This window comes from Apis mellifera, linkage group LG10 (assembly GCF_003254395.2).
Source record: "Apis mellifera strain DH4 linkage group LG10, Amel_HAv3.1, whole genome shotgun sequence".
Lineage (NCBI taxonomy): Eukaryota > Metazoa > Arthropoda > Insecta > Hymenoptera > Apidae > Apis > Apis mellifera.
Window position 1 is genome coordinate 632,685 of NC_037647.1, and position 14,052 is coordinate 646,736.

A 14,052-nucleotide genomic window follows, 5' to 3' on the forward strand; every position below is an offset into this window, starting at 1 on the left:
GAGCATATATTGGAAAAATTTTATTTTAAGTTACGTTATTTTATTAAATAATAATATTTGAAGTGAAGAATACATTTCCCTGTATTTTTTAATTTAGCTAGACAAAAAAAAATGATAAAAATTTTCAATATAATCAACAACATAAATCTAATAAAAAGAAGAATCGATCTAGAAGAAAAAAAGAATCATTAATAATAATCAACTCGACAATCATTAATTCATTATCCGTCAGCCTAATAAATCATACTTTATTTCTAAAATCTCGTTAAAACTTGCCCTAACGCTAGATCTATCGCGTCAACGACACGAAACGATACGATGATATGACATAAAAATATATACGATGTGTATACGATACATACTTTTTATTCATAATTTACAAAATTTTAAGAGTAAAAAAATTTTCCTTCAAATTTAATTCACCATTATCCTTTGAGCGTATCACTATACATAACCAAATATATATAAAATGAAAAATATCTTAATTAACAAACACGTCCTAAAAGCTGAACAAACTCGCCCCCAAACACGCTCCATCTCCATTTAAAAAAAAATGTAAACTTTTGCTTTACTTATCCGGCCAAAATAAACCGTCCCAGAATTCATTTCACTCACCTGGACAGCGGGCTGCTGATGATATAATGCGTGTAATAAAATATACTGGCGACGGAGACGAGAAGCAGCGCCGCGACGCATCGTTTCACCGTGGCCTGCTTGACGACGCAGCGCGGACCGACGGCGCTTAGTAAAGGAACGCCAGCCTCGACCGCGGAAATCTTCATCACCATCGTCTCATTCGACGAGGCACCGTCCTGTTGTCTCTCAGATTATCCTCCGGTTTGTTCCTCCCTGCCCCGCCGTCGAGACGCGAAACGTACCTCGAATCACCTCGTATAGAGTCGGAGCGCCCGGAGGCGACAATCGTCCCTCACTTCCGGAACAAGGATACCCTCTCTTGCTTCGCCGGGCATCGACGCTGCTCATACTCGTCCACTCTCTTTCCCTTGAACAATATCGAGAGGATATCGAATCTGCCTTCGAGATTCCTCTTCAACCTCGATCGAAAAACCTTCTCGTCGAAGATTAACAGCGAGCCAATCTAACTAAGGAGGACTCGATCTCCCCTCTCCGCTCGAAATCTCAGAATCGAGTATTCTTTCTCGAAAGCACACAGGAATTAATTGGAAAATTTCCTTTGATACTTGGGATTTTTCTATCGCAGGGAGAAAGAGAGAAGAGAGAAAGAGAATTAATCCCAGCGTCTCGATAAAAACAACGGAATTTTTGCTACGAATGACTAAAGAATAAAAATCCTTGAATTCGGTATTTCTCTTCTTATGTCTCTCTAGTTAGGGGGTTGTTGGCTCAGGTCAACTCGAAGAGGCTCAGATCGAAAACGGGGGGTCGTGGATCGTCGAATCCTTTCGAAAACATCGATGACAACTTGGAATTAAGATCGCCACTTGTTGCGTTTCCACGACGGCAGCACGATCACCATTTTGCGAGCAGCACGGGGTCGCGCCGTCCATCGCGATCCGAATTTTTAACCCATTTGGCCCAACGTCTCTTCCCCCCTCGATGGATCTCACCTCCTTCTTTTCTCAGCGATCGGTGCCACGACGGATCCTCGACATTCTCTCCTTTAATCGATAAATGTGGACGAATATCTTTTCCGGTACTGTTTGCTCGAGACCATATCGCGACTGTATCGTGAAAGGAAAGAAAGAATTTTCAAGGACGAAGAATTTTCAGTTCAACGTGGATGTTGCGAATTTTTTTTGCAAACTCCAAAGTCCAAAGTCAACTCAAATTTTTTTTTATCCGGCGCCGTTGAAACTTTCGCGAAAATCCGGCCTCCACTTCCGGCTCCACGGTTAGCTGATTTTACGGCGCCGTCATTTGTTACGGCACACGACTGGCTCAAGATATACCCGGTGTGTTTGCCTCCTAGACAACCAAGTAAACCCGGTTCACTCGTAAATTTCGTGTCCCTTCCTCCTCCTCCTCCTCCTCCTCTTCTTCTTCTTCTTTCTTTCGTCCTCGTCTAGCTTTTCTCCACGATGTTAACGTGTGTCGTGCGCGTCGCCTTTTCTTTTCTTCTCTCTCCTCCGCGAGAGAGGCTGCTCCTCCTCCTCCTCCTCTTTCTACCTGTCAATTAGGGACGATGGAAAGCTACGATGCTTCCCGGCCGGAACGATTTTCGAACGTTACCCTATCGCCTTTATCGATCTCGTGCAGCGCCGTTGGTTCCCCTTGTTTCACGAGTCTGCAACAGTCAACAGTGGAATGTCCATTGAACGACCAATGAAGAACAAACGGGACGATTTTGTTTCTTGCTTCGAGGGAAGAAGGAGGGGGGAAGGGAAGATCGATCGGAGGTCTCGAAGATCGTGAAAGAAGTACAAGAGGAAAGTAAGGGTAAGGGATAAAAGGTCGAAGGTATGCAAGATGTTTTTGTTTAAATTTAAAATTAAGTAAAATGGAAAACTGATTATAACCTTTTTTCAAATAAATAATATAATTTGAATGTACATAAAATATGGATTGCTTGGATAACGTGTAAAATTATTACATACGCTTTCGATTTTAGTTTTAATTTTAATTTTAATTCTCTACAAAAGAAAAAAGTAATCCTAATTTCACGAGAGAGGCTCAATTCCTCGAGCAACGTGTAATTCCCCAAGATGAAACTGAAACATCCCATTACGATCATTGTCCTCATTCACAACTATGAGTTCTAAGAATCTCATAAAAGAACCATAAAAAAAAAGAATTCCAATAACTTGGGTGATATATATAACTACGATACTATGAAGGAAATTGGATTTCGAATAATGAATAACTGACGCATCAACGTTTAATGATTCGTTTCCAGAATCGATGATAAAGTGAACAGTTGAAATAAGATGCAAATATCGTATACACAAGACCTATACATATATATATATATATATATATATATATATATATATATATATATATACATAATCAAACGATCGTTCAGTTAATGATAATCCCGAGATTGTTATCAAGAAAACGATTAAACAACGAGAACGAATGATTCACGACGCTTGACAATTCCGATTAATCGATCGAAGTGTTTCTGTGGAATAGCGTTGCAATTTCAACCATTATTCCCTTCTCCTTATCCCGTCTTTAATTTTTTCTCGTCGTTCGTATATCGGTCGCAGAAAGGAATCCATTAATCAACCACCCCCAGAGAGAGAGAGAGAGAGAGAGAGATCTTTGTCCTGGGGGTCCTACTCTATCTGTATCGTTTCAAAGAATATATTCCCTTCAACTTTTCTCCGGGGGATGGAAAAAAGAGACAAGAAAAAAGAAGAAGGAGGAAATAAGGAAAAAGAGAGAAAAAAAGGAGGAGCGAAGAAATAAATTGAAAATGATCCGGAGAAAGATAGAAGAATGAGGGGAATGGAAGAGGGAGAGGGAAGAGAGAGAGAGAGAGAGAGTAGAATCAAGATTTTCTCGAGAAGAATATCGTCCTTCCGGTTATTCTTCGGTCGTTTTCACGTGTCTCCAGAAACCTGACTTAACATTTTTTTCACTGAATAAAACTGACGCTTCTTATAAACAAGATGCGGAAGAAATCTTGTTGTTGGGAATCTTAGAAACGAACGGGAGATTTAATTATGCGATCTTCACGGTGGATGGGTGATGGATGTTTGAAGAAGGGAGAAGAAGAGATAAGATCCGCTATTTATCCTTGTTAAAAATTTTTGTTTCCCAGTTTCCTTCTTATTTCGATTCTTATTCCTACATAATTTAAAAATAAAATTAAAATTTCTATTTTTTATAACACACTCTCATGATCTTTTTTTCGGAATTTTCTCGATTTTATCGAAATTCTTTCTATAATCTTATCTACACGTGGAAGAATTGTTTCTTTGAATGTAAAAATTTTTCTAATAATAACTACTACTTCGTCATTGAATCCCAGGAAGGAATTGTCCAGGAGAAAAATTCATACGATTCATTCTCACAATAATTCTCACATAATTAAAAAATATGTTATCAAATAAACCTAAATAAACCATCTCTTTTCAAAAGATTATTTTATTAAACAACCTTTATTCGATACATTAAGCAAAAACAAAAAAAAAGAAAAAAAGATACACCGGAAAAAGTTCAGTGGAACAACGATTCATTTCCAAAAAAAAAAAAAAAAAAATCGGTTTTTTGACTTGAAACGGATCGACTTTGACGAGACCTGGTTGCTCTCGATGGAAAAAGTTCGCTCCATCAACCGGCTTCCGTCAAAAAGACAGAGAAAGAGAAGAAACGAGCGAATCAGCGGCGAACGCAAGGGAGGATAGGTAACGGATAGAAAGAGAGAAAGAGATAAAGAGAGAGAGAGGCCCGCGGGCCAAAGTGCGCAGAATGCATTTGCCAGATTAAAACGCCATTGGAGTGCATCGAGGCGCCTGTAAATATGCTTGTGGAAGGACGAACGAGCCGACGAACGGACGGGATCCCTCTCCCTCCGATGAAATTGGATCTGCGCGATTCCGCTCTCGAGCCAGACAAACGAACGTTCTCGCCTTCCACCCTTTTCGGTTCCGACCCCACTCGGTTGAGCTGCCGGAAGAAAGATGGCTCCATTCGGAGGAATAATCAGGGGAGCTCGCGTAATCATTTCGCGGCGATCGAGCGCCCCTCTTTCTCCTCTGCGCCACGGAGCGCGATCTAACCCACTCGATGCACCTACGTGTGCGGATCCTCCGCCCTTTAAATCCGCGCACGTGATGCATCCGACTAACGACCCACTCGGGGAGCCAAAACGTGTCTCTTGAATTAAGCACCGCTCGGCCTCGTACGTTTCGAGGGGTATATGGGATTACCCGCGACACGATGAATAATTCAGATAACGAAATGTATATGTGTGTGTATGTGTGTGTATGTATATTATTTGGAATTTTTATTAACTCGATGAAACTTCTCTTCCTTCTTTAAAGATCTCGGAGGAAAGAATTAGGATCAGACGTTTGAGATGACGAGTGAGGTTTGGATTTGTTGGAAGGGTGAGATGTTGGATATGCCTTTCCAGCAGAAAAATTTATTTTTGTTTAAAGATAGTTGTTAATCGTATTCGAAGTAAATTTTGTGAAGTTGTAAATAAATTTTGTAATTGATTGTATAAATATATTGGTTTTGTATCTGGTCACGATATATATTGTTGCGTTTCGACGAAAATGGTAGGCGATTTTTTTTTTTCGAACAGATTCCATCAGAGGACACGAGGAGCCGGGAAACAGTATTTCCGAACGATTTCCCACTGTCACCGTTATTTCTCACCGTGCGGCCAGGTCTTTCCGTTCCTTTCGACGCGAAACAAAGAGCTCTGAAATCAACACCTCCCCAGAGGACATCCCTTTAGAAATTTCTCCACGTAGGAGCTATTTCTTGCGTAAGGAGACCATTTGTTAAATTTAACTACTAATGAAATAATATCTCTAATTGGATCCTTGTAAATATATCACATAATAATATTGCAATGATATGATAATACTGATAATATTGCAATTAATTAATGAGAAAATGTTAAATATATCAATCTTTTAATATTAATTTCTATCAAACATAATAAAAATATATATTTAATATATTTTTTGAAAAATCGATCCTAAAGACCGAAAATATAAAAAATGTATATTTATTAAGTTATAGTAAACAATTGATTCGTCTTATTCCGTTTCTATTTAATTCAATACGAATTTCGACTGTTTTGACCTTTAAAATCGATTCTTCAAAAGTATCCCACGAATATATTGTATTTAGATTTTGCATAATCTAAATTTTAACTATTATTTTAATGTAACACACAATTTAATCTATACGATTATAAACAATAAATAAATAAAACAATGAAACCTTCTATCAACTCTATATCTTTAATAAATTTCTTTTTCCCGATTGTCAAAATCTTGTTATCAAAATCAAGGAAGGAACGGGTCAAACACCACTCGTGTCATTCAGCCATGCCTCACTCAATCCGTCCACGTTACGAATCATCAATCGACACGTTTCAGTTTCCCCTCGGAACGTGTCAAGCAAGGGATGATCCCCGGATTATAAATCCTTCCTTCAGGTGCGCCCAGGAGCAGGGAAGGGGGGGGATGGCGCCCATTTCGACGTGCAATTCGTTTGCAGCACACGCGATAGACGCGTGAAATTAAATCCACCGTTTCTGTTATACGTTCCGCCTCTCGCACCCCCCCCCCCTCCTCCCCCCACGTTATAATATAACACAGTCCCGACACGTCCGACGTCCGAAGCGGATTGGTTTACGCGCACGTACGGAAACTGCAAAAATCCCGGGATCTCTGGATCGGTAAGTCTCAAGGAACAAATATTTTGCACGAGCATTTCTTGAGTTAGGAAAACTTGTTGTAGGTAAACAAAGGTTTTGAAATTTAATTGGGGAAAAGGGGAGATTGCAGTGTCTGGATCGTGGAGAAAAAAAGAGATGCTCGAGAGGTATATTAAGTTTGGACGGATTGAATCTTATTTCAGATGAATAATAGAAGGGATTTGTTGTTATGGGTGTGAAATGAAATCTTTCCCGTTTCAGAGAATGAAATTGTTCCGCGAAGAGGAAGAGATGTGTCGTGTGAATTTGATTAATTGTAAGATTAATTTTCTGCTTCTGAAAATTTAATTTAATTTCGTTCTAAGAAGTGTAAGAATCTATAATCTAAGAAATGAACTCGTGTCTAAGTATTGTGTCTCGTTTTTGGCGATTTAATTTTTAAAGTAAAGTAAACTTCGATATACTAATTGCAACAAAAAAATAGTTTCTTTCTTTTCGAAACAAAAAAAAATAATACACAACAATAATAACACTTATTCTCCTACGTAATACTCTTAATTGGAACAACAACAATGGAAAAAAAATAACATCAAAGTGGTCAAGTGTCCGGAATACAAAAAATAACATCAACCCTCTCAAAAATAACAGCTCCTAAAAATTCGTAACACCTACCTTGGTAAAAGCAACACCTCTTCACTAAAGCGTTTCCAAAATAACCAATTTGTACGAACAAGTACCACAGCACTTGAAACATTCAAACACTTTGTATCAAATTTCCTCCACTTCTTCGATCCAACATCCATCACCCACTCTCTTCGACGAGATGCAGCACAGCGGTATCTTGCGAGGAACCGACCAGATGGAATTAAGAGATGGCCGCGGCGTAAAATTGACCGGTCGCTGTTTTCCACTTAGCAAAAAAGTTTTTACCTTACCGATATAATTCAGCAAACTCACCACCACCCCTTGGAAACTCGTGGTCTGCTCGAGAGGACCGAAACCGTATATCGCGATGGCGCGCTGCGATAATTGCCCGCTTCGAAACGGCTATAACTCACGTGTTGGCCCATGGACGCAGAATTTCAAAGGAGAAATTTTAATGGCGAAAGTTCTCTCAGTGATTGGTAGCCACGTTAAACTAATGGCTGTCGAATCGGTGGAAAAAAATTAATTTGAAATCGGATCTCAAAGCCCGCGAATCACGGAGACGTCACGTCTCGCGTTAATCGATGATATTTCAAGGCTGATAATCGTGCTCACGGGGGGGGGTGATAATGACACGATGGGATTCTTTCGACGCGTTCAATTTCATCGTTGTAAAAAAAAAGATATCTCTTTTTTTTTCTCTCTTCCTTTTTTCGAAGGAATCGTTTGTTCTCGGTCGAGAATGGAAAGATAATCGATAAAATGAAATCGTTTACTCGGCGAAAAATAGTTAGGAAAGAAAGAAATTAGAAATTTTGCTCTATTAAATAATTGTTGACTACATTGGAGAAGGATAAATGATAATTATTTGTCCTTATTTGGAATAAAAAGATTCGTCGATGTCGATGATTTTTGAATACGTCAATTTCTTTTTTTTTTTTTTTTTTTTTTTGCATGTTACAATTGCTCGGCTTTAATTTTCCATTTTTATTTGCAAAAAGAGAATTATACCAAAGAATTTTTCTCATATATTATACGTGTACGTAAACTTACGATTTATCATCTTCTAATATTCTGACGACAATTAAAACATATAACTATATAATGATGAATTAAAAAAAAAGATATTCTATAGATTTTATGAAAGTAAGAAAAATCTTTTTTTGCAAATATTTCGAAAATTCGAAATGAGCGAGTATAAAATGCAAAGGAAAAAGTTCAAAATCTTGTCTTCTTACGACATATTCTAAAATTACCAAAAATCTGTTTACTAATGAATAATTATTAAATAATTAATGAATAAATTTGCATAAATCACGTGATACTATTAAATATTACATAACAGTATTCAATATTAGATTATATATAAATTAAATCTGATTTTGAAAAGAATAAAAATTTGATTTACATTATTTAGCCTATATATTTAGAGGGACTTATAGATTAAACGTGACGATTGACGATGATTAGAGATCGAATGAATGAAGAGAATGAGAACGGATGTTTAATCTGAGATAATGATTCCCAGAACATGCGTGAGGAAGTGCAAGTGCCACGAGGGATTTGAGAGTGTGATTAAATGTGACTATGAAAAATGCGATATGAACAACGATTGAAAAACGTACGAAAATCGTAGTTTTATAATTAGTCGTTTCAACTTCGAAGAATAGTAATATTGAATAGTACTGTAATTATTCAACAATTTCTAATTATAAACGTATCTTATCATTTGATTCTTTAATTTTATTATATATTGTATATTGTATATTCCATGAATTCAGATAAATGATGATCATTTTTTTCAAAATTGAAATAATTTATGTGAATTTAAAACGAACAAAAAAAAATTAATTTTAGAAATTGGAAATATAATAGCAAAAGTTAATCAAATATAATATTAAATTAATTTTATATGCGTCAATTTAATAAAATCAAATCAGAATTAATAGTTAAGAGTTTTCGTTGGATGTTTATTCCGATTTATGCATACATCAACGAGTAGATAGTAAAGCTGACAGAGTGATGACTTTTTGTGCTGATGCTAGAGAGAATTTTTTTTGTGCAGCTTTTTTTTAATTCCTTTTATCTTGAATACGTTTGTGCAAATTCTCGAGTATCGATTAAAAGTTTTTCATGCGCTTAAATATCATTGGACTTTGAAATTGCAAATTAATAGGCGCAATATTCCTTTTCTGAAATAAAGAAGCAATTTTATTCTTAAATTTAATTGCAAGATAAAATTCTCGACATTGAAATTTCATATATTTAACACGTGAGTATTAGTCTCGTTTGCAATAGAGAAGAGTTTTCCATACAGAAAAATATAGTGCAGGTGATTAAACGAAATAAGTTTTTAATTTAAAATTTAATTTAAAATTGCGGAGAAAAATATATATTTTTTTCTCCAATAATCGAATATAGAGTTGGTAGATAATATTTGAGAACTGACAATGAGCATTAATTTTTATAATCTTTTGTTTTGTAATATGTAATTTCATTTTGAATAGTTGCAGAATTTGATACAATTCTTCTTCGAGTCAAATTAATAAAATGCTTTCCATTTAATAAAACAATCATGGATTCAATTATTTTGTTAGTCACTTTTTTTCTTCTTTATTATTTTCGATGAAATATATAATTTGATATATAAGATTAAATTAAAGCAAAATTTCATTTATATTTTTTGTTAAAACAAATCTTTTTTTGTAATCTGATATTAGTTTATTATGGAAGTTTAAATCTATTAAAGGGAGTTTAATTATTTCAATTTTTGAAAATTATATACAGATTGTCTGACTGTTTCATTCATCATTCGTTATTTCTATAATAATATAATTTTCCAATATATAGAATAACCAATTCAATACGAAATTTCAAAAATTAAGAAAAAAATAATACGTTCAATTATAATTATCATTTGTGCGGTTGATTGGATGAAAATCATCAGTATTCCTATTAATCAAATCCTATGCATTGTAGAATTCCGATTTATTTTAATTAAATTTTATCAACGAATTACTGTGATAACTGTAATTAACATTACACGCAAGAAAATTTATACAATAAATAGAAAAATGAAAAAAATTTATTATGTATAAATTAATATTTTTCTACCGAGCAACAATTATCTAACAATTATTCAAAAATCTTAATTTCCACAAGAATGATGCTATGCAAAATATTTACAAAATGATTATACAAATTAATATTTCCATAAATGTAATTAAAAAAATTATCCCCTCTAAATAACAAATTATAAAAAGTATAATATTTTAAAATACTGTCTACATTTTCATATACATTACACACATTCGAAAATTTCTTCAAAATATAAAAATTTCTCGATCTAATAAAGAAAAATCATCTCATCATCAGTTCTAAATATCTATGAAACATTTATCATTCTAAATATATTTTACACACGTTATATTCGAACATTTTTATGTACAAAAATTCCTTATTAATAAAAAAAAAATCATCCCTTCGTCAATTACGGGTATCTATTAAAACCAAGATAAAAATTAAAATAAAGAAAAGGAAATAAAAGAAAGTAGCATGTCCGCGTTAACAACGAAAGAGTCCAGTCGAACGTGCACGGGGAGCCGAAGTTTTTTAATAAACCCGCGAACAGGCCGTGCAACGTGCGTTCATTATCCTGGCGTTTATCGCCAACCACGCATCCCCTATCGCCCGCACCCCTCCGTTTACATCGCAATTTCGGAACTGGTGCATTTGCGGTCGGCCGGAATTTCATCGCCATATTTTTCGCAGCCGCAACCGGAACTACTGATCTGTCACTGGCCATCGTCATTTCGACGTCGTCCTACGGAAGGACGGATGGACGTGCCGAGACTGATAGCCGCGCCGTTTTATCGGCGTCGCGGTGACGCCTCTTTACGATTGCCAACACTTTCTCGCGTAAAATTTAAATCCCTACACGCGTGATTTTCTCCGATTTGAGAGGATTCGAAAGTATTTTTTTGTGGATTTAAATCGAACTCGACATTTTCGTTATTCCAATTTATTATCAAAATTTAATCATTTTTTTCGTAATATTTACGATCCCTGTGAAATAATAACGTTGTTTTCAGGTTAAATAAGAGAATCATTCTAATCATAATAAATGAGAGTAAAATAATTAAATATGTATCTCCTTAAAAAATAATTCATATAAATTATTGTAAGAAATTTTAAAAAATTCTTTAAATATTTTTCCCTTCAATTAACCTTTAAGAAAGATAATTAAATTATTAAAAATCTAGATGCTTTAGATGATTGTTTCGTTATTTTTCCGTTTGAGTTTGCAACTACGAAAAATCTACTGGAAATTGGGAGTTTCAGAATCTAAGCTCAATATAAAAGTATGATTGTTTATAGTAATAGAATTTTCTGGAAATTGAGAGTTTCGGTGTTCCAAGTCCAATATAAAAGTATGACTGCTTATAGTAATGGAATTTTTTTTCTCAAGCTAAATAAAGTAGCAAAAATTCTTTAGTAAATTTTACTAACGCGATGAATCGAGTTGGCATTGCGGAAATGTTTGAGTTATGCGAACGACTAATAACGCTTCTACGATTATTATAAATCTAACGATCACTTATTATGGTAAATAAATATATATATCTATACCACTGTATTTAAGAATATTCCATTTTTAAATTTCACCTCGATCCTTCAACATTCGATTTTTCAAATATTCCTCGAACAAGGAAACTATTTTAAAATTAGACCGAAAAAGATCAAGTTTCAATTTGAAAGAAATTTAAAATAGAAGGAAAAATTCGCGACGAACCTCATCCAAAGGAATTTTGCGTGAAAAAAGTTGCAAGTTGCGTCGTTCCAACGGGAAGGAACGAATTGAATCGCTATCGTTACTTGGGAGGGCGCCATTTTCATAACCATCCCCTATCGACTCCCCTCTAACTGTATCCGAATATACCACGTTACACCAGCCGTCTTCCAGCTGATGCACGTTTATCCTGACGCCGTGCAATAATCTACAATTCCACGGTAATACGGAACTTCATAATGTCCGTAATTATCCCGGATAATCTCACTGTCGTGTTCTACGTGTAATGTATGCTTCCGCTTTATCCCGGTAATGAAAATATCTGCCGGCGGATGTATTTGTCCGGCTTAATTAACTTAACAGAAAATTTTCGTTTCGCCTATGGCCAAGTTTTATCTTATTCAGTTTTGAGCAACGAATTATTACGTCGAAATATTTCCTCAAGTCAAAATACGGTTTTATTGTTGTCGTGTCTCTTGTACGATTTGATCATCGAATGTATGGACGGAGTTCATGGATTGGAACTGGAAATATCAATTTCGGATATTTTTATGAATTTTGTTAGTGGGAAACTTATCGATTGGTTTGAAATTGGTTCATATACAGAGTGTTAATATATTCGTGAGATATTTTTGAAGAATTTTTCGAGTATATAAATTCGAGACTTTTATTTATTAAGTTGTAAGTAGTATTTCGAATCGAAATCATTTTATAAATTGCTAATGGGAAACGTTAAAAGTAATGAAAAAAAATATAAGCTATAATGTCAGTCAAGACATGTTGAAATATTGGACTGTTATTTTCTATTATATATAAAATTTGTTATATATTTATATTTTGGGTCGATATTTTTTCTTGATCATATGTATTGTATAAGCATTTATTAAACTGGTTTTTTCTATTCTAACGGCTAAAGGCATGCAATATGTAATATTTTTGAACAGAATTTATGGTAGTAATTTTCTCGATATTAGTTCATATCAGTACAACATTCAATCACTGTGTAGTGTCATTCAGTTTATCTAGATTATTAGTCAGATTGTCAGTCAATTTTATCCGCGAAGAAATCTATCAAAATGATACAGACTGATTTTGTTAAAATTTATAGGAGAAGTAGTTTTCAAAAAAATATTTGAAAAAATATATTTATTTTTTTTTATTATCAATTAATATTTACTTTGAAAGGATGAAGTTAATCCTATCTTGGAAGATATATGATATAAAAAAATTTTTTAACTAAATATTAATTTATAATTATAATAATTTACGTACAGTAAAATATTTTTTTTAATTATTATAGTTTTTTGTTAATAAAATTATTTTATTTTGCAATAATTTTCAAAAAAATATCTAAAATACAAATGTTTTTTTATATCAAAAAGATTTAAGAATAATGATATAATCGCAATGATCATTAGAATTAATTTTGTAAAATATGATTCCATAAGATTTTCAAATTTTCCTAAGTCATATAACCAAATCATACAATCAAAGTGAAACTAAATATTCTGAAATAGTTGTATAATAAAATTAATCGATGAACGCATTTCAATTTTGAATATAAATTTATATTCATATTCACATAACGTGATTGTAGGCAAAATTTTTTTAAATACGAAATCTATATATTTTGAAAGATTGAACGATGTCGAACAATTTCAGAAGAAATAATATAAAAATTGAATCAAAGAAACAAAAGATAATTTCTCATCGTGTGAATAATAAGACGATGAGCAAGGGATGAATCTAGAATTTTAAATTTTTGCATATTAATTGGAAATTTAAAGATAGTTTACAACACAGTATCAAAAAAGACAACGAAATATAAATTTTAAAACATGTGCTTTCTTGTCATAAAACAAAAGCAAAGGCGATTCGACAAACAAACATTATGTATATCACTGAGGAATCAATAAAATAATTGCATTCTTCAAATAATTAGCACAAACAATTGCAAATATCCAAAATATTTAAAAATTGTCGAGCCGTGATAGAACAAGACTGGATTTTTATGCAAATATATGTTTTTTATATTGCATATATTTTAAACATAAATATAATATATATATAATATTTTTCTTTTGATTAAAAAAATTAAAAAATTAATTTTATATATATTTAATATACATAAAAATATGTAATATTTAATTCTAAATGAAATGACGAATATTCGTGTTCTTCTGGTTACAATATATTATTTTAAAAATTAAAAAAATAAGATTAAAAGATTTATTTATAGGAAAAGATATCAATATGACACCATTATATGATATTTTATACATAGAAGAGT

General features: G+C 33.6%; 1 protein-coding gene across 3 annotated transcripts in view; it reads right to left on the reverse strand.

The window, feature by feature from the left end:
* The window catches only part of LOC413242 (bifunctional heparan sulfate N-deacetylase/N-sulfotransferase), a 260,674-nt gene that overhangs the window by 105,354 nt on the left and 141,268 nt on the right, over window positions 1–14,052 (reverse strand). For 2 of the 3 annotated variants that reach the window (XM_006557262.3, XM_396688.7), the window contains exon 2: window positions 616–2,266. The exons of the other annotated variant lie outside the window; for it this stretch is intronic. In XM_006557262.3, the coding sequence (XP_006557325.2) occupies window positions 616–788 (173 nt within the window). In that variant the 5' untranslated portion in view covers window positions 789–2,266. The remainder of the gene's footprint in view (window positions 1–615; window positions 2,267–14,052) is intronic. 3 annotated transcript variants of the gene reach the window in all.